Genomic DNA, 19,246 nt, shown 5'->3' on the forward strand with positions numbered 1-19,246 from the left:
CTGTTCCAACCCGTATGAAGGCAGGTCTGTTTGCCAGTTTAAAATATAGCAGGTCAGACCACCTTTTATTTTTGCCACAAGATAATTGCGCCATTATTAGAAGGAACACTATTTTTCCAAATGAGGAGACAAATTGCTTTCAGGTGGTTTTATGTGTGCCTGGAACATCTAATGATTTCATTATAGGTCACTTGGCAGCTGAAAGTAGGTGAAGCTCATGGATTAATCTTTGGCTATAGTTGAGAGTGCTGATGTTCCTACTTGGCTAGAAAGTCACTGGCAGTCACTCAGGCCTTTAATTTGGGAAAATACCAGGAGTAAAAAGAAAACACAGGACAAATATTGGAACAATCCTGACTACCTGATTTACTCAAGGGGCTGCATTTTGGCACATAATAGGATAGATTGTGGTTTCTGGATGGCCGATGTCTGATTTATACCCAGGGCTATTTGTGTGTGCCTTGATTCCACTATTCCACCATGTAGATGTGGGAGCTGGAACTGGGCACATCATTCAGCACCCCAATAACACCAGTGTTCATGTTCTTAAAGTCAAGTTCCTAGCCCTCTAACTTTAGCTTAAAATGTGTCGATAATACCTGATGAAATTTCAGAAACTGAATTGCAGTAGGATTTCCTGTGGTAGGAGTTTTTTGTAAGTCACAAACGCTTAAGCTCAATTGTTGTACTGCACTGAATGTTTCAGGCACTTGATAAATATTGTTATTAATATTGGAATAAAGTATGCAAAAGAAACAAAGTGATAAAGGTTTGCTTAATTTAGATAATCCATACATGTTGAAGATTTTGGCCTTTCATGATGCAGAATTTGGATGATTTTCGTGTTTGCGTAATACTTGTCAAGTACGTTTACATGAGCAAGCATCACAATAGCTAGAAGCTACTGTTGGTGCCATCTCAATTACTACCACTTAATTACCTTATAACCCTTTAAGCCAGTTGCTGTGCTGCCATTTATTTTATCTAAAAATTGCATGGTAATTAAAGCCATTGTATGCATTACACAAAATTGTAGAATTTGGGGTTGTAGAATTTTGGATTCTGCCACTTGCAATCTGGAGGTGGTAGGTGTTGTGTTTTTAAATGCATATAATAAAGTAGCACATTGGAGTTGGAGGGTTAGTATGTTCCTCTTCCTGACGTGCTAGTTTACTTCATGAAAGGAGATTTTTTTATATTGGAGGAATGGTTAAAAATGTGACACCCCCCCCCTTGCTGTTTTAATTGCTATAGTCCAGAATTCTACCCCCTCATTCAGTCTAGCTTGGCTCTGAACTGATATGGAGGATGGAAAGCACATTTCTTCTCCTGAAATCAGAGGAAGCCCAACTATGTCATCCCAATCCCTCACCTCAGACTCTCTTCCAACATGGGAATTTGGTCAGTAAGATCGGAGAAAGGTACATAACTTTTTTTGAGCTGGGAAAACAGACAAATAACTGCCCTTCTCTCCTTCCCAAATTCATCCAGACACTCTTAAACTGGTCTTACCGCAACATTATTTAAGTCTGTGAACTTTGATTATTCCTTCTGCCTTTTCCTTTCCACAATCCCCCCACGATTAATTTGGGTCTGATGCCTCTTTTTGCGGCTACAGGGAATTAAAGATTCCATATGGGGGATCTGCACAATCTCCAAACTGGATGCTCGGATCCAGCAGAAAAGGGAAGAGCAACGAAAAAGAAGAGCAAGCAGTGTGCTTGCACAGCGAAGAGCACAGAGTGAGGAGAGGAAGCAAGAGAAGTGAGTGTGGGAACATCAGTATGGGAGACTCAGAAATTGGCTTGTGCTGCCCTCCAACCACTCCCACTTTTTTTTTATTCACCAGGATAAGAATTGATCATAACCAAAATGAGTGACTAAAAATCTTAAAATATAGCAATACTGTGGGATATATAGAAATTGGAACAGTATCTTTAGATGTTTTTTGTTTTTTCTAAATGTGATGGGGGTAGACAAAGATAATTTAAAAAACAGTATGTATTTTCCTACTCTTACATGGGGCCCCCATACAAGAAACTGACCAGATCTGAACATACTTAATTTCAGCATCAGGAGCTACCAGACTGTCCACTGGGTCCCAAATAAGAAGAGATTTGACATGATTTCAAGGTGTTCATTTGGGTCTCTTGCCTTCTTTGAGAGAGAATAGGGTTTTTAAAGATATGTTTAGCCTCTGATTTTGAGAAACTCTCTCACGTTTCCCTTATTTTTCCTCTAGTGAACCTCGGATAGTAAGCCGGATATTTCAGTGTTGTGCGTGGAATGGAGGTGTATTCTGGGTCAGTATATTTTTGTTATTTTTTTAAATGTCTGGGCATCTGTTGCATTGATTTGGTGCATATATGTTAGCTTGCTTGCCCTGCTAAAATGGGTAATGTTGCAAATTGAGAAACAGACCAGTATGTGCCTTAAATCTTCATGTTTTGCCTAAAGAAGGATTAGTTTAAATTAGTCATTCCTTTATACAGTGGACTGCCAATGTATTAATATCCGAAGTCAGATTTTCTTTCTTTTAAATTGGTTCCAGAGCCGGATTTGGAAGTGAATCCTACTTAATTTTGTACTATTTTGCTGCCAATAATCTTTGCCAGAGGCCTGCTGGCCCACTGACAAAACGCCAGTGAAGCATTGATGTGTCCAGACTTCAATATCTGGGAATTATTGCTTTAATAGGCCAATCCTTTCGTCTTTGAATCTATTACTCAAACACCAAATGCATCTGTACAGCCAAAGTCATTTTGAGTGGGGCTCCACTGAACTAATATTGTATTTGCCTCTGTGCTGTGTTTGTTGTTGTGGTTGGTATTATTTATGTTTCACAGTCTTGATTGTATACTGTAGATTTCAATTTTCCATTTAAAATCTGTCTGAGCTGGTGAACAAATACTATGGAAGTACTGAAAAGAAACTATTAAATTATTTTGTCTGTAGTTGGAAGAAAAGTTGTTGGAACTCTTACTTCTGGTGCTCTGTGTTTAATAGAGAGATACTTTATATGAGCTTCAGGTACTTTGTATTTAAATGAATACTTTGTTACTTGTTGATGAAGAATGTTCAGAGCTCAGCATATGCAGCATGTGCCTTGCAGAATAAGCTCTTCCCCTCAGAATTCTGAAAGCTTGGCTTTTATTTACAAACAATAAAACACGCTTCTAGCCCTTATGATTGTATGCATAGAGCAGAGCTAGGGATGTCCGTTTCAAGGAAATCTGGCCCTTTTGAGGACTTCTCCTGGACTTCTGCAGCGCACCTGACTTGGCTCGCAATTGAGAGCCAAGCCATGTGGTTTCCCCACATTCCCGGGACTTTTTACACATTTTAGTGGGTCTCTGATGTAACTTGCACAAATTACAGTTGCAATTTCTGCAGATTTAAAAGCACCGAAAATCTGCCTAGGCTGACTCCGCCTCCCCAACCGGATTCATCCGACATCCCTAAGCAGAGCTTGAAAGTGTATGGGCAATGTAAGTTGAAGGACAGTAAATTTAGATTGTGGTAGTACAGGATTTCCAGAGATCAGGGGCAGAATATTTAGGACCTGCACAACAACCTATTCCTCCTTATAGTGATACTATTCTCCTATGTACCTGCCCTTCTATTTAGAAAAAAAGTACAGACAGGCCTGTTGGAAACTTAGATATAGTCACATGGCTATAGCAGTTATTGAATCGGACAAGTCATAATGGTTTTTGGAATGGGATTCCAAAGTAGGTACGTAGACAGCGTGGGGATCTAAATGACAACTGTGGTCTACGAAGCAGAGTGCAGTCTGTTTTCACAAAAGTCAAATTGTGTTTCAATTTAGGGTAGCTTTCCATGTGTCTGTAGCATTCCATTGTCAGTTGCTTTTTCCTTTGTTTTTTCCTAATCATGATTTTCTCACATACATATGGGTGCACATGCAAGGGGGCAGTTTCAGTCATTTTTGTTAAGGTCCATTGTGATACCATTGTGTGTATTGCTGGCAATCATCTTCTCATACACACATCTATATGAGGAGAATAGTAATAATATGTACCTGAAAGAAAATGTGGACTTGGGTGGGCGTGGTAAGAAAATTTGCAAATTTACCATGAGGTTTCAGGATTGTGGATCAATTGTAGGAAGGATTGCGACTTTATGAACATATTAAACTGTAGTGATTTCCTTCTAGCTTAGTCTCTTCTTGTTCTATCGGGTATTCATACCTGTACTTCAATCAGCGACAGCCCATATAATTGGTAAGTATATAAGTGGCCAAATGTTGTCAAGCAAATGATTCCTTGGGGCTAGTTAGTTGCATGCCTAACTCTGTATGCCTAAGGGAAATTTGGGTTTGTGCTTCTTGAAAGCAGCTGCTCACATTGCACGGCAAACCTCTTTGGAATTGAGGGTAGTTTCAAAAATCATTTGAAATATGGTACAGGGGTCTGCCACTCAAAAAATCAAACATTGCATTGGGTGTGCCTAACTCTTTGGGTACACCTAAGGCAGCTTTGGGGATCCTTGCTCAGGCTGCTTCATGCTTTCAGTGCTTTGCTCGTCCAGAAGTTTGGGTCTATTTGTTACATCAAGGGATTCCCCCTGCTAGTAATGCATGCCAAACTTGTGCATTGTAAAGAAACTTAAGTGGCACCCTCTCTCACATGGGAGGAAGGATTTCATAGCTGATGTATCAATGTCTAATCTTGCTTTGTTGTCAAGCATTACATCGAACACTGTAGAATTCATGGAGAACTCTTCTCTGCTTTGTTGTGCTGCCTTTAATTTTCTCTGAGTTTTTTTTTTTTTTTTTAAAGAACAAAGCAGGGGAACCAAGGAGAATCCCATTATGTTCCCAGGGCTCTCGGAACTCCTGGGAACCAAACACACAGCTTTGATAGTGTCTAATCAGAACACCACTTGAATCCTTGATAAGACTTTACTTTCTCTTGTCTCTACCATGTGGCATTTTAGTGGGAAAATGGTTTCTGTTCCCACCCCTTGATTTTTGGAAGGGAAACCTCAAGTGCTAGTAACTCAATCCTAAGCAAGTTTACTGGAAGTAAGTTCTACTGAGTACATTTCAGGCAGATTTCCTGGTGAATGTGTGGGAGGTTTCAATCTAGGAGACTTATTAAAGAAGGAACAGGAAACAGCTTCTCTGACCATATCTCTAACCATATGGTTTTGAGCTACTCTAGAAATAAACATGCTGGTAAAAAATACATATTCTTGTAGGGTTAGCCAAAGTAGAAATAGATCTACCAAGCTATTTTTGTAAGTAAGTAAATGAGCTGACTAAGGTATAACTTCTTAATGAAGGAAAGCTATAAATATATCCCTGTCTGCATTCATTGATCTTTCTCTCCACCTTGTTGCTAGGAAATGAAATTTGTAGAGGGGAGATTCTTTCTCTTCTGTCACAGTAGTACAGGTGAGCTGTCTAAATCATAGCAAATCCTGTGTGCATATTACTAATGGGGACTTTGTATCTGTTTGGAAGGTGACCCCTCATTGCACGGTGATGTCTGGTCTTGGTTGGAATTTATTCTCACCTCCATCTTCAGTGCCCTTTGGGTCCTTCCCCTCTTTGTGCTCAGTAAAGTTGTCAATGCCATCTGGTTTCAGGTAGGTGATTTTGCCAAGAAGATGGTGCTCCTTATTGCGGTGCTCATCAGTTGACGAGGTTGCATGAAACACATGATTTTTGTTTGGGGGGGGGTATCACATTAATGGTGCACTCCTGTACAAGCTTATTCAGAAGTAAATCTCATTATGTTCAGTGCTATGTACTCCCTACTAAGCATCTTCAGGATTCCAGCCTAAGGCTGTATCTACACTGGCCTATTCACAGTTGTTCTCTGTCTTTCATGCACGCATGCACACACACACACACACACACACACACATCTTTATACATATCCAGGAGTTGTTCAGTCCCCTCAAAAAAATATTCCCTGTCCCAGTTTAAAATTATTCCCTGTCCTTGTTCTTTTAATGCAAAATTTGCAGAATAGGCAGAGCTCAGTAGTATATAAAAGGGATACATGTGCGGTTATACATGAATGTGTTGCAGTTAGCGGGTGGTGAGGAGAAGGGGGATAAGGGTACCTAATCACTGTAGAAAATGGAAAGAACAGGAGCATTTGTATTGGGAAGAAGACATCTGTATATAGTGCAAGCTCATGTTGCTCCCTGTTATTAGTTGCATTTTGAAAGCACTCTCCAGTTGTTGTATTTTTAAAGAGGACAAGAAATGGCATTTTGAAAGTAAAATCAACTGTGATGAATTGTATCATTATAATGATACATATATGATTAATTCCTGATTTAGGAAAGAACATGAACAATACCTCCCCCCCATGGGATCTTTTGTTCTGTATCTATGTGTATTTTTAAAATATATTTTTACACAATATGACATATATTTTGTCTTATGTTTTATTCTTTGTTAAAACTATATTATGAGGGAATCAATTTTGCTAAAATATTTACTTGTATTTCAGGACATCGCTGATTTGGCATTTGAGGTGTCAGGAAGGAAGCCCCAGCCTTTCCCCAGTGTCAGTAAAATCATTGCTGACATGTTGTTTAACCTCTTACTGCAAGCTCTCTTCCTCATCCAGGTAAGAGCAGACAAAACCTGGACAAAGGCTGTACAAGCACTGAGTAGAATAGTAGAAAATGGGACCCACAGATCATCAAGGCTTTGTACGTTGCTATGAGAGGGAACTGTGGATCCACCAGCCTGTTTCTGACCACAAGTTGCCTGAAGCAGAGAGTTCTGCAGAAATGTGCTTGCAAAGAAAATATTAACAGGTGATTTAAGAAAATATTAACAGGTGATTGCCCCCAGAAATCCGTCGTGGAACGAAGCCCCTGCCCCAACCCACGAAAGGCGTGCGGGACGAAGCCCCCGCCGCCCTCACCCCACGAAAGGCACGCGAAACGGAACACTTACCTGCTCCTGTCCGCGCTGCTTTGCGAATGGCGGCCATCCTGGCCGCCATTCGCTTCCTCCTCTTCCTAGCCGTGATAGGCTACGTAAATACTTATCACGGCAGTGTGTGTGGGGGAAACCCCAGCGTACGCAAATGGCGGCGGCTACTGCCATTTGCGTACGCGGGGGGTTTTCCCCCTGCCGTGATAGGCTATGTAAATATTTACATAGCCTATCACTGCTCACTACAGGGACGCAAATGGCGGCGGCTACGACAGTTGCCATTTGCGTCCCTGCAGGGCTGCCCAGCGGCCGGATGTCCGGTTGCGGGTGGCCGGAGCCGGCAGGCGGCTCCGCAGCTTGGCTGCGGAGCGGAGCCGGCCGGGCAGGATTCCAGGGGGAGGGATGGAGCGCCTCCCCCCCTGTCGAGGATTCCGGGGGGAGGGGCGGAGCGCCTCCCCCCCACCACGGATGCCCCTGCGCGGAGCCAGGTAAGGGATTCGTACATCCCTAGCAAGTTCTAACTGTGCACAAGAAGTGATAACATGCCAGTTTTGAGGGATGTGCTTCGGATTCAGATGAATCCTGAATATCAAACCAAATTGTGCTGACTTGGAAAGATTTAGAAGATGTCTGAATTGATGTGGGGCTCCGCAGAAGTGGACTGAATCTGAACCCTTCTGAAGCTTTGTTAGCAATTCAGATGGACACAGAGACCCAGACATTGATCTGGTTCACACATAACACTAACTCATGGTTTATTTAACCTGTGGGATGTTGAATTCAGAGTTATCATCCTGTGCAAACCCAGTCATGCTAACAAGCTATGATTTGTTAACCATGAACAACCCAGAAAGAGAACCCGTGGTTTGTTGTTGGTTGTGAACTCTGGGCTGTTTAAACCATGGGTTGTCATTATGTGTGAACCCAGACACTTAATGGGTTGTTTCACCAGGCGTGGTGGGCAAGAGTGGTAAAAAAACAAACAAACCCTAGCCACTCTACATGCTAGTACTTCAGTGCCACTAAGGCATTTGAGATATAGGGAGGGAGTGGGCAAAGGAGGAGGGAAACAAAACATCTGAGGGATTGATAGAATATGCTGTTTGTTTGACCGTCTGCCACACAAACCCTGGGTAGGGCAGCAAAACATAAGTTAATCATGGTGAAATAAACCATGGGCTGGCATTATATGTGAACCAGTTCAGTGTATCTCTAAAAATGGATACATTTCTCCCCAAGCTCTCCATATAAGGAAAACGTCAGGGTGGGGAAGGAGAGAAGGGGGTGTAGTTTTGTTCAGACACTTTAGTGTGTAAATGAAGTGGATAGTTTTATCAGAACTGTCCAATCCCAGTGCTATGGGGCAAGAATATTGAAGTAATATAACACTGGACTGTTTCAGTGTTCAGTGATCTTTGCTAGTGCTCTCTCCCAGTAGCAGGAATATTAACAAAAGAGTTTTTATGGAGTTTGTGGGACCTAGGATGGCGTAGTATTGGGTGCTTGCTTGATTTTTCAAGCTGTTCATGGGCCGGCTGTTCTGGTCCTGCCTCTCCCACTTCCATGCTCCATATCCATCATCCATCCCTGCCCTGTTGCATGAAACTAAAACGTCTTAAACTGTTTTCATTCATCATAACTCCCCAGTCCCTGCAGCTATTTGTTTTTGCAGGTTTCCTGCCTGCTGTCACCTCAGTGATGTATGCCATTTTCATCTAAATTGCCAAAAGAAGAAGAAAAAAACCAGGGGGGAGTAGGAAAAATGAAACCCCTCCCCCCACATTTGAACATTCCCCTTCTGCAAAAACGACGGCACTTACCTTTCTAAAACTGTGCAGGTTTCTTAGCTAGGGCCATGTGCTGTATGTCATTTTCATAACAGTTGCCCAGAAAGAACGTAGAGAGATAACCACATCCTTTTTTTGATGGGGGGGCACTGTACCCCCCAAACTGTAAAGGCTTCTGTTGCACAAATGTAGATGTCTGACCACTGGCAGCATCTCTCTAAACTTTGAGCAAGAGTGACTAAGAACGTCTTGCCTCACAGTAATGGTAATCAAACATTAGCAGTGCAGTGTCTGGGTGTGGGGGGAGGGGATAAATAGATGACAAAGGAAATGTCTCTTCACGTATTTGGCTTTTGGGATTCTTGATAACAGTTAATGGGTTGTGCTTCTGGTGTGACCTAAAGGAATCTTTTTTTTGCAGAGGATAAAAAGATAACTTAATTTGATTCCTTCCACAGGGGATGATTGTAAGCCTGTTTCCCATTGATATCATTGGCCAGTTGGTTAGCCTGCTTCATATGTCACTGCTGTACTCGCTGTATTGCTTTGAGTACCGTTGGTTTAACAAAGGTTAGTGCTTCTCTTTGCTTTCACATACATATTTCTGCAGTAGGATTTCTGATTTGTATTGATGGAATCCCCCAAGAAGCAGCAGTGGGTGAATTATATGGAAACATCCCACACTACTAGCCATGCTTCTTCTAAGATAGGTGGGGCAAAGCTTTGGGAGTTTTCAGTGCAATCTTCCCATCCCATCCCACTACGAAGTTGTCACCATATATGAACTGATCTGCTGGCTATGCATCTAGGATGTTGGGCTCATTCATAAGAAGCCCGAGTTCAGTTCTCTACTCGGTGGTGAAGCGTGTTGGGTTACCTTGAGCAAGTTGCACTTTCTCAGACTAACCTACTGTACAGGGCTGTTGTGAGACTAAAATGTCACTGTGAGCTCTAAGGAGAAATGTGAGAGATGAATGTAATAAAGTAGATGTTCCTTCTATTCTATATTAGTTATAGAAGGAAATTTACTGGATAAAAGGATTTTACAATTAAAGGATGGTATATTACTGATGGTGCTAAGGAATTTGGTATCTGGTAATGTTGTGGAAAATTATTTTAAGGTGATCACCCTTAGAACATGGTCTTCCTTGGTGTTTGGGAGGGGAAACAAGTTTATATCAGGAGAGGAAAACTTAAGGGTATATAATAATCCTTTATTTCCTCCACATGTTGTGTTGTCCAGTAATAATTTTAAGAATTATTTCCTGCTCTAATAGCATTCTCAAGACAGCTAACAAAATTATCTTTGCACTAAACAGTTGCAACAATTCAGTACAAAACCACTTTAAACATTAAAAATATCACAGGAAAGATGATTCTTCATTGAAATTTGAAGAGTTTTCCCAGTGCTGAAAATTGCCCATTCTTTGCTGCTGACAGTTGGTGGCTTCCTGCAGTGGTGGTGGTGGAGGAGAATAATGATACCTGGGAGGGGAGGGGGGATACTAAATTGTTCAGGATATCTTGACAATATCGGCATAGTAGAATCTGTTAATGTTGCTTAGCTCTCAATTAGTATGTTAAAAAGTAGGATTGTGGATTGACTTTTAGCTTTATGTGGCTGGTAGATTGTTAGTAGCACCATACTATTAAAAGGAATACACTCCAAAAATTGTGTTATAATGGAATTACATTTGGGATATAGCAAGCATGTTGTATAAAATTTGGAGAATAAGTTAACTGTTAGAATTGTGGGGGAAATATAAGGGTGATATAATCACTGTTGTAGAGTATGAAAATACTCTTTAACAACCTATGAAACCAACTTGTGAGGCTCAAGTAAGGACACTGTACTGATGGAAAGTCCCTTTACAGTGCAGTCCTAAAAATATTTACTCAGAAGTAAGTTCTGGGTCTGAGCTAGTGGTGACTGACACCAAGAAAGGGATCTTGGAGTTGTAGTGGATAGCTCAATGAAAACATCAACCTAGTTTGTGAAAAGGGCAAATTCTATGCTGAGATCATTAGGAAAGGAAAGGGATTGGGGGAAAAAACACTGCCGGAATTATCATTGCACAAAACAGTTACAGCAATTCAGTCAAAAACACAGTAAACATAAAAATCCATATAGAAGATGATTCTTAATTTAAAACTTGGAGAACTTTGCAGTGGCAGTAATCTCTCATAATACTAGAACACGGGACATCTAGTGAAGCGGAACAGTGGGAGATTCAGGACAGATAAAAAGATGTATTTATTCACACAGCACATAGGTAAGCTTCTGGAATTTGCTACCACAAGATGTAGTGATGGCCACCAAGTTGGATAGCTTTAAAAGGGGACTAGACAAATTCACAGAAGATAAGGCTATCAATGGCTCCTGGTCATTTTTGGGGAACATGAGTGCGAGAATGCTAATGGATTCATGCTCTGTTTGTGGGCTCCCATTGGGTCATCTGGTTGGCTGCTGTGGAAACAGAATGCTGAACTAGATAGGCTTTTGGTCTGGTCCAGCACAACTCATCTTATGTTCTACTGAGTTCAATGAGACTTCTTCCCTAGTAAGTGTGCTTAGGACTGCAGCTATAATTGTGTGTTGGGAAAACACCATAGCATAATGTGTGAAGCAAGTTGTGGGAGTCTTCATGAAACATGTTCTGCAGGCAACTTTCTGTAACGCACACCTTTCCATACTTGTGAACCACTGTGATCTGTGTTACATAGGTTTATAGATGAACTTTGGAGAGCATCCACTTCTCTGAGTCTTCGATGTTGCAAAGTGTTCTAGGAATGTGAGATCAAATATTGCTATGCATCTACCTCCATTAGTTTAACACTTCAAAATTATCTGTGGTCTTTTCAGGAATTGAAATGCATCAACGGTTATCGAACATTGAAAGGAACTGGCCCTATTACTTTGGATTTGGTTTACCGCTGGCCTTTCTCACTGCAATGCAGTCTTCTTACATTATCAGGTAACTTATAAGGAAACTGGTGACATTTACTTATATTATTTTTCTGTTAGAGCAACAGACAAACATAAACTACCAGAATGGACAACAAATAATATGGGGAAGGAAAGGAAAGTGTGTGGCTAGCGGAAAAGGAATTGTGCAAATGGTCAGAAAATGTGATTGAGGAAGGGGAAAGAGAAGTTTTGGAAGGATACAGAAAAGAACTGCTTTCCCCTGAACATAGTATTCTCTCACCAGAATCTGATGCCCTGTTTCCAAATTAGCTCGCTAATGAACAGGTAGAATCTAAGAGAGAATGGTGAAGAACAAGGTTTTTGCATGAAACAGGATTTCTGGCTGAGCCCTATTGTTTTTACATAGAACATTGACTTGTGATCAGCCTGTGTCTTGGACCAAGCTTATACTAGCATATCTCTGAGATCCCTCTTCCCCAGGGTTGGCATGCAACCCTTTGCTGATCTGTTGAACCTGCCTTTTGTACCAGTGTTTTGAGCAATGGCAGCACAGATATAGAGGGCCGCCTGGGGAAGAGGAATTGTACTGGATGTGAGAGGCTTTGCTTTCGTGCATTGGATTGGAAGATGAGTGAATAAGGAGTTACTCGAGATTCCCTGTGGCAGCCAAATAGGTGGATTTTGCTGTGATGATAATCTAGGAAGCCTGCTCTCTGCCCAAACTTAACAGAAAGCTTGGTAAAGGTCCAGGTTCATTCAGCACAGCTAGACTGGTTGCTTTACTGTTTCAATGTCACTGCAGGTGCTAGCACCTGCCTACAGTGTCTTAGCATCACTGGCAATGTCATCTCTCTTCTACTCCACCCCTATATCAAACAACAATTTTGCAGTGGACACAATTAATTAATTAATTAATTAATTGCTGTTTCGGTAGGGTAAGTGTCTAAATCATTTGCTCAAATTGTGTTGGTTAAGCCATTATGTGTGTGGTTGGGAGAGGTGTGTATTTCTCAGGTGGTCTTATAGTTGGGCTTCTTTATCATTAAAAAGGTCTGCAGGAAAAGGATTAAGTCCACTTGTACACCAGGGATTTGTTCTGAATCTGCATTAGCTATTGGCTCACCTCTGCTGCCCAATTTCACAATGTGGAAATATGCTGGTGTTTGCACTGTTAAAATGTTAGTTGTTCACAGGCCCTCTTTCTTAGGTCCAAAGAGAGACTCAAAGCAGTAGTTCTCTCAATACTGGTGTTGCTTCTTGTGGTAATCAGAGCCTGTGTTAATAGAAATCATCTCATAATAGGGACTCTTTAACAGATTACATCTTTATGTCTTTTCAGTGGCTGCCTGTTCTCCATCCTTTTCCCTCTGTTTATCATCAGCGCCAATGAAGCAAAGACACCAGGGAAAGCATAGTATGTATCTCTCCCCGCTCCCTCTTTAATTCATTATGGAATTATGTGCAGGGAGGGACCCACCAGTGGACTACAAAATCTATATAGAATTGCCAAGCTGCTAACTGATTCTTGCACTCTTTCTTGTTGACCTTTACCTGATATGGAAGTGAGGTGACCTAGCTAACTTTGGGATCCTGCATGACAGATTTAATATCTTGAATACTTCCAATGCGTTTGAAGGGCATGGAGTATGCTTGCTGTTTGACCCAGGGAGACAGAGTCTTAACTAGAGAGAGCCAAAGAGGCATTTCACATCCACTTAGAGTAACTGGGGACAGAGTTAGGACTTTCAGAGCATTTTTGTGGAACAGAGGGACCATTTGGTGTGAGGATAGATGTAGAAAGCAACTCAGCTTATAGAATATTATCACAGCATGGGTGGGAGGACTTCCCCAATAAAACAGTTAGTTTCAAGGTGTTGCTTTCAGGCTGCCTGCAGTGGTGGCTGTAGAAAAGCACAAAAGGGTGTGTGTATCTACATGTAAATTTCTGGGTCTAAGTTCTGGTTTGCAGTGCAATTCCGGTTGCAATCAAAGACAGAATTTCAGCAGTAGTTCCCCTTACAGCAGGGGTGGGAAACCTGTGGAAAACAACCCCTCTGGATGCTATTAGACTCCAGCTCCCATCATCCCTCACCATTGCCCTTGTTGGCTGGGGCAGATGGGAGTTGGAGCCCAACAACCTCTAGAGGGCCACAGGTTCCCCACCCCTGCTTAAGATAAAAGTGGAAGAACTGTTCTGTCTCTGCATTAATGGGTGGAGGCAGGATTTGTGCAGTGAAGGTCCAAAACACATAATGTGACAGTGCATCAAAGCCTTTGAGTGGAACTAATAGCCATTTTTTTGTGTTATAGCCACTTCCAGTTGCGTCTCTTTTCCTTGGTGGTCTTCCTTAGCAACAAACTCTTTCACAAGACAGTTTACCTTCAGTCTACCCTGAGCAGCTCTTCTTCAGCTGATCGACTGCCCTCGCCACACTCATCACCTGCCAGACAAAAGGCTGCTTTGGTGCACTGAACCATAACCAAAGCACTGAGAAAGGAAGAGCACTATTCCCGGCTGTTCTAGACATGCTCCTGTGATCCAGGGAAGGGCAGTTGGCATTCTGCAAAGGGGGCTTGTGTATCCTCCCATCTGATCACTGTTGGAAGCCCCAGTTGGACAATGGTTTTGCATCACACTGAATGTGTGGAGAAAAATATTGGGGGGTGGGGAGGGAGCAACAGAACCTGGGTTTTTAACACTTTTGTGAGTTTTTCAAAAGCCAGCTTCTTTGCTTGTTTTTATAGCGTGTATCGGACCTGTGCCTGTACTGGTTTTTTTGTATACTCCCCCACCCTTCCCTGCGCCATTTCCCCCCCTCTTCCACAGGATGAATGGTTTTTGTATGCATACTTTGTCGTAGCTTTGATTGGGGGTCTTTACAGTGAACTGTACCATAAGTGTTGGGTTTTCTCAACGATCATAGTTCTTTGTATATTATATAACTCAGGTCAGGATTTTGTAATCCCTATTGTGCTGAATGAAAAGTGGATCATGTTGGCTCTGGATGCAAGATCAAGACACATAGTGGGGGGACTCCCCTTGTTCTTGGTATCTGGTGCCGTCAGTATAGTTCTTGCTGTCAACTGACATGCTTTGGTGGTGTTGCCCTTGAAGAACCTGGACAAGCGCCACTTTAACTCTTAATGCTGGAAGGGATCTGCTTTCGATGGATGAAACAAATTCCTAACCTTAACAACAGAATGTATGGATTTTTTTTAAAAAACAAACTCTACATCCTTGGAGCTTTTGCAGAACTCTCAAAAGAAAATCCGAAAAGCGTACGGATAAGGTCAGGCACGGAAATGGAAACATGTTAAATCTGTGTCTGGGGCTGTAAGATTTGCAGTATAATGTTTTGGTCCTGGAGCAAGTAGATGCTTCTAAACATTAGTGTCTTCAAAAATCCTGCTGGTGTTTGAGGAGAAGGGGGTTGAAACGCAATGGAGGTTCCAAAGGGTACCATGAAAAACGAAGAGAGCTATTTTGTTTCTACAGAGCTTCAAAGAGACGACTGCATTGCTAAGACTAGGTATGCTGGGTATGCCTTTGTAGCAAAAATACTTGTTCAAGTCTGAGTTAAAAGGCCTCCTGTTCAGATAGTGATATGCAGCCTGACCCGGAGTTTTTGTCCCAGCCAAGTTAGAACGATGTACACCGAAGTGCTCCTGTGTGGTTGTAGTTGCAGCTGAAACTAACTAGTCAGCTCACGATATGTGATCTTTGTATGTGTCTTTCTGTGTGTACATGTGTAACTGTGTATGCACAAAGGGAGTGCAATCAATCCTGATTTTAGACAGTGTTCCTCATGCATGTCAAACTTCTGTAGGGCCAGAAACTATGAAATTCGAAAAAAGCCCTTTGGTTTTTGCAGAACTGAGGTCAGTCTACAGATAAACCTTTTTCTCTAGTATTTTCACACTGAAATATTAAATGAAGTGGAAAAACAAGCAAAGTCAGCAACTTCATGAAGTGATTGTGTGACTTAATCAGGAAGCTGATTTCATCCTGGCGTTGGGGGAGGGGAGAACTGTAGGAGTTAAATTCACTGCAATTGAGTTCCTACCACAGTTACCTCTATTTCCGATTCAAGTCTGCATGCTTGTGGAGCTGTAGCCAAAATGGCAGTGCAAAACACACACACACACACACACACACACAGAGAGAGAGATTAGGGGTAACCCCTAGGTTTGCAGATGCCAAAAGTATTCAGAAAAAATCTAATGGGGGGGAACCGCAAAGGCCCCCCATAATGCCTCCATGACATGGAATATTGACTGAGTGGAAAACGCTGCCCTGCTTTGCAGATAACAGCAATTCCTGTGTTGTTTAACACAGGAATTGCTGAGCAGGAGGTAGCGCGCTGCCTCCTATGTGCTTCTTCTTTCTGCTTTCAGTCAACAACCAAGAATGCCCCCTGCCTGGTTACTGTGACATCTGAACCCAGAACTCTGGGTTGTTTATGGGTTAAACAACCCATAGTAAACCAAATAGCAAACTTTAGGAAATTGTTGGGTTAACTCTAGGTTATTTAAACCCTAAGCAACCCAGAGTTCCTGGGTTCGGGTGTAATGATAACCCAGGAAGGGGGTGTTCCTGGGTTGTTGATTAGAAGTGACGTGTTCACTTGCTCCTGCTTGGCCATGGTGAATTGCTAGTATGTGCAAACCAGATCACTGACATCCAAGTGTGCGAGGAAATGGAATAGATTGGGCAGAAAGTGAGTAGTAGACACTTTGATATAAAAAGTGTAGAATGAAGCCACCTCAATGTCCAGATAGGTAATTTCCTGGTTCATATGGAGAAGCTATTTTAAAATGTTCCCAAGGATGGTAGAGAGCTGCCCACAGCCATGAATGGAGATATCAAAGATTTTAAAGAACCAACCTTACCCACTGAAAAAGAGAAAAAGACAAAATAAGCTAATGAGAAGTAAACATGGTCAGTGGGCAAAGAATGCTGATTGGGGGTGGGGAGTAAAACCAGAGGGAGGGAGTAGCTGGAACCTTGGACAGATGCACTCTGCACTGCAGCATTTTGTTACTGCCTCCCACTTGTACATTTTATTTATAATATTTATGTACCGCTCCATATCTAGAACAGATTTTGGAGCGGTGAACATGAGATAAAACAGTATATGGTAATAGCAATGTTCTGAGTGCCAGTCCTTATGTATTCAAAGTAGCATCATCTACCTACAAGATGGAGGCATTGGCCAGCTTCGGAAAACTCCAAGGGTTGCAGAAGTGAAAAAAGCTTTAAGAAAAAGGGGGGGGGGAATGGTGGCAAAATCCGCCTGATGAGGACTGACATGGTTAGTGGCCATGGGAAATGCTGACTGATGAAGAGGAAGGAAATGGAAAACCGATGGAGAAGGGAAATGGAATACAGTATCCTGGAAGAGAGCATAATGGCTGCCAGCCATTAACAGGAGTACGCCACACAGCAAGATTTTGTCACAAGTCCTGCTAGTTTCTTTTGCAATTAGGCTCTCAAAATGTCCCACACTGGGTCTGTACCCAAAGAACAAATGCTGCAGTCCTTTCTTGGAAGTAAGCCTTGTTGGATTCTGTTGGACTTACACTGGAGTAAACATTGTTGGGAGCAAGATAAACCAAAGATATGCCTTAGCTTGGATCAGTTCCTTAAAAAGAGGTACTTCCTGCCTGGCAGTCCTATCTTCTTGGAAGCCTTGCCTTCTAAGGGCCAGACTGGAAGTTACGTTGGTTGTACAGCTCCTGTTGCAAAGACTTTCAGCTATTGGATGGTATAGAAAAGTAATATTTATTAAATTAATCGCCCATTTGGCTGGTCACCCAGCCACTCTGGGCGATGTATAACAAAACAGTTTAAAATAAAATTCTGCATTAAAAACATTTCTAAAAATATCCTAACCCACCCCAAATGCCTGCCTGAGCAACGTTTTTAATGCATGGTGGAAGCTCATTAAAGAGGGGGCATGGCGGAGTTCCCTAGGGAAGGAGTTCCACAGAGTGGGGGCCACCATAGAGAAGGTCCTCTCCCTCGTCCTCACCAGTCTAGCTGTCCTGGCTGATGGGACAGAGAGAAGGCCATCCAAGGCTGATCTTGTTAAGCGGCCTGTCTGGTGCTGCTGGAGGCGCTCCTTAAGATAGGCTGGGCCGGAACCGTATAGGGTTTTAAAGGTCAAAACCAACACCTTGAATTTGGCCCAGAAAACAACTGGTAACCAGTGCGACTCCTTCAGCACTGGAGTGATGTAATCTCGCCAGCGGCTGCCTTTAATCAGGTGAGCTGCAGCTTCTGAACCATCTTCAAGGGTAACCCCTCGTAGAGCTCATTACAGTAGTCTAAATGAGAGGAGACCAGGGCATGTACTAATGGTGGGAGCAGATGGTGGGAAAGGTAGCGGCACAGCCGCCGTATCAGATGGAGTTGGTACAGTGCTGTCCGGCTCACAGCTGACACCTGAGCCTCCATGGACAGCTGGGAGTCTAAAATGACCCCCAGGCTGCAGACCTGGTCTTTCAAGGGTAGCCGTGCCACATTCAATAAGAAACTGCTTGTTTCACTTTCCCTTCCATAATATTTAGTACAGCCCATGTCATAATGATCTTTGTTTCTTAGTATTTCACCACTGTGGTGCAAGAAATTTACAATGTTGTGGTATCTGGACACAGGCAGGTTATGTTAGACGTTACAGATGCTTGCCTGGAGCCCATGTGGTGCTCTTTTGCAGGCATTTTCATCTTTCAGTTTCTGTTTTAAATCTGCTATGGTATTTTAAAACTTTGCATTGCTGCTAGGTTTTATCTTGGTTTTCACTTTAATTTTATACTGTAGTTTTAAACTTTTATATTGTATCTTGCGTTGCATTTTATGGTTTTAATTGTTGTGAACTGCCCAGAGAGCTTTGGCTATTGGGCGGTATAGAAATGTAATAAATAAATGAATGTGGTTGCTGTTCTCTATGGCAGCTGTGTGACTAGGGTCGTAGTTAGCTTGGCCCAGTTATGAACAAGCATTCTGCCCTCTCCTTTTATCAGTCTTCAACAAGGTTGTGGAGAGAGGGCAGGGAGCGTAGTGTAAAAGCACAGGCTTTGCATGGAGAAGGTCCCAGCTGCTATCCCCTGCATCACCAGATAGGGCTAGGAAAGAATCCTGCTTGAAACCCCTGAGAGCTGCTGCATCAACAATACCGGACCAGTGTAAGGCAGCTTCCTATGTAACACAATTGCGATAGACAAGATATAGGAAAGAGACTTTCAGTCATAACATTCCTCCGATAAAGGCATGTCTACATACCTTATTTAAGATTTTTAATAGCCCTGAATTCGAAAGGTTGTTTTGGAATCTTAAGGATTTCCGAAGGCATATGGTCCAATTTTACCTCTATTTTCTATACCGCCCAATACCTGAAGGTCTTTTGGGGGGGGGGGGGTGTAGGTGTGTGCACGCAATTAAAATACAGCACAAAAAAACACTACCAAACTTTGAAAGTTGAAAACTACACTATAAAACCAAAGTAAAACCCACCCGCAGTGTAAAGATTTGAAAAAAAAATACAGTCGTGGGTTTTAGATAGAACAGAAAAAAACTGAAAGGGTGGAATCCTGTGCAGGTTT

The 19,246-nt window shown here is 42.2% G+C and overlaps 1 protein-coding gene across 4 annotated transcripts in view; it reads left to right on the forward strand.

The window, feature by feature from the left end:
• The window catches only part of EI24 (EI24 autophagy associated transmembrane protein), a 38,948-nt gene extending 22,408 nt beyond the window's left edge, over nt 1-16,540 (forward strand). For 3 of the 4 annotated variants that reach the window (XM_084803767.1, XM_084803764.1, XM_084803766.1), the window contains 9 exons: nt 1,619-1,764; nt 2,243-2,303; nt 4,178-4,244; nt 5,489-5,613; nt 6,492-6,611; nt 9,174-9,285; nt 11,579-11,690; nt 12,984-13,058; nt 13,955-16,539. In XM_084803767.1, coding sequence (XP_084659893.1) covers nt 1,619-1,764; nt 2,243-2,303; nt 4,178-4,244; nt 5,489-5,613; nt 6,492-6,611; nt 9,174-9,285; nt 11,579-11,690; nt 12,984-13,058; nt 13,955-14,117 — 981 coding nt within the window. In that variant the 3' untranslated portion in view covers nt 14,118-16,539. Of the gene's footprint in view, nt 1-1,618; nt 1,765-2,242; nt 2,304-4,177; nt 4,245-5,488; nt 5,614-6,491; nt 6,612-9,173; nt 9,286-11,578; nt 11,691-12,983; nt 13,059-13,954 lie in introns of all 4 variants that reach the window. The other variant, XM_084803763.1, reaches the window with a different exon arrangement.
• Nucleotides 16,541-19,246: the final 2,706 nt, after the last annotated feature.

The sequence above is a fragment of the Heloderma suspectum genome, chromosome 6, assembly GCF_057233095.1.
Source record: "Heloderma suspectum isolate Gila_16-S chromosome 6, 16-S_ref, whole genome shotgun sequence".
NCBI classification, from domain to species: domain Eukaryota; kingdom Metazoa; phylum Chordata; class Lepidosauria; order Squamata; family Helodermatidae; genus Heloderma; species Heloderma suspectum.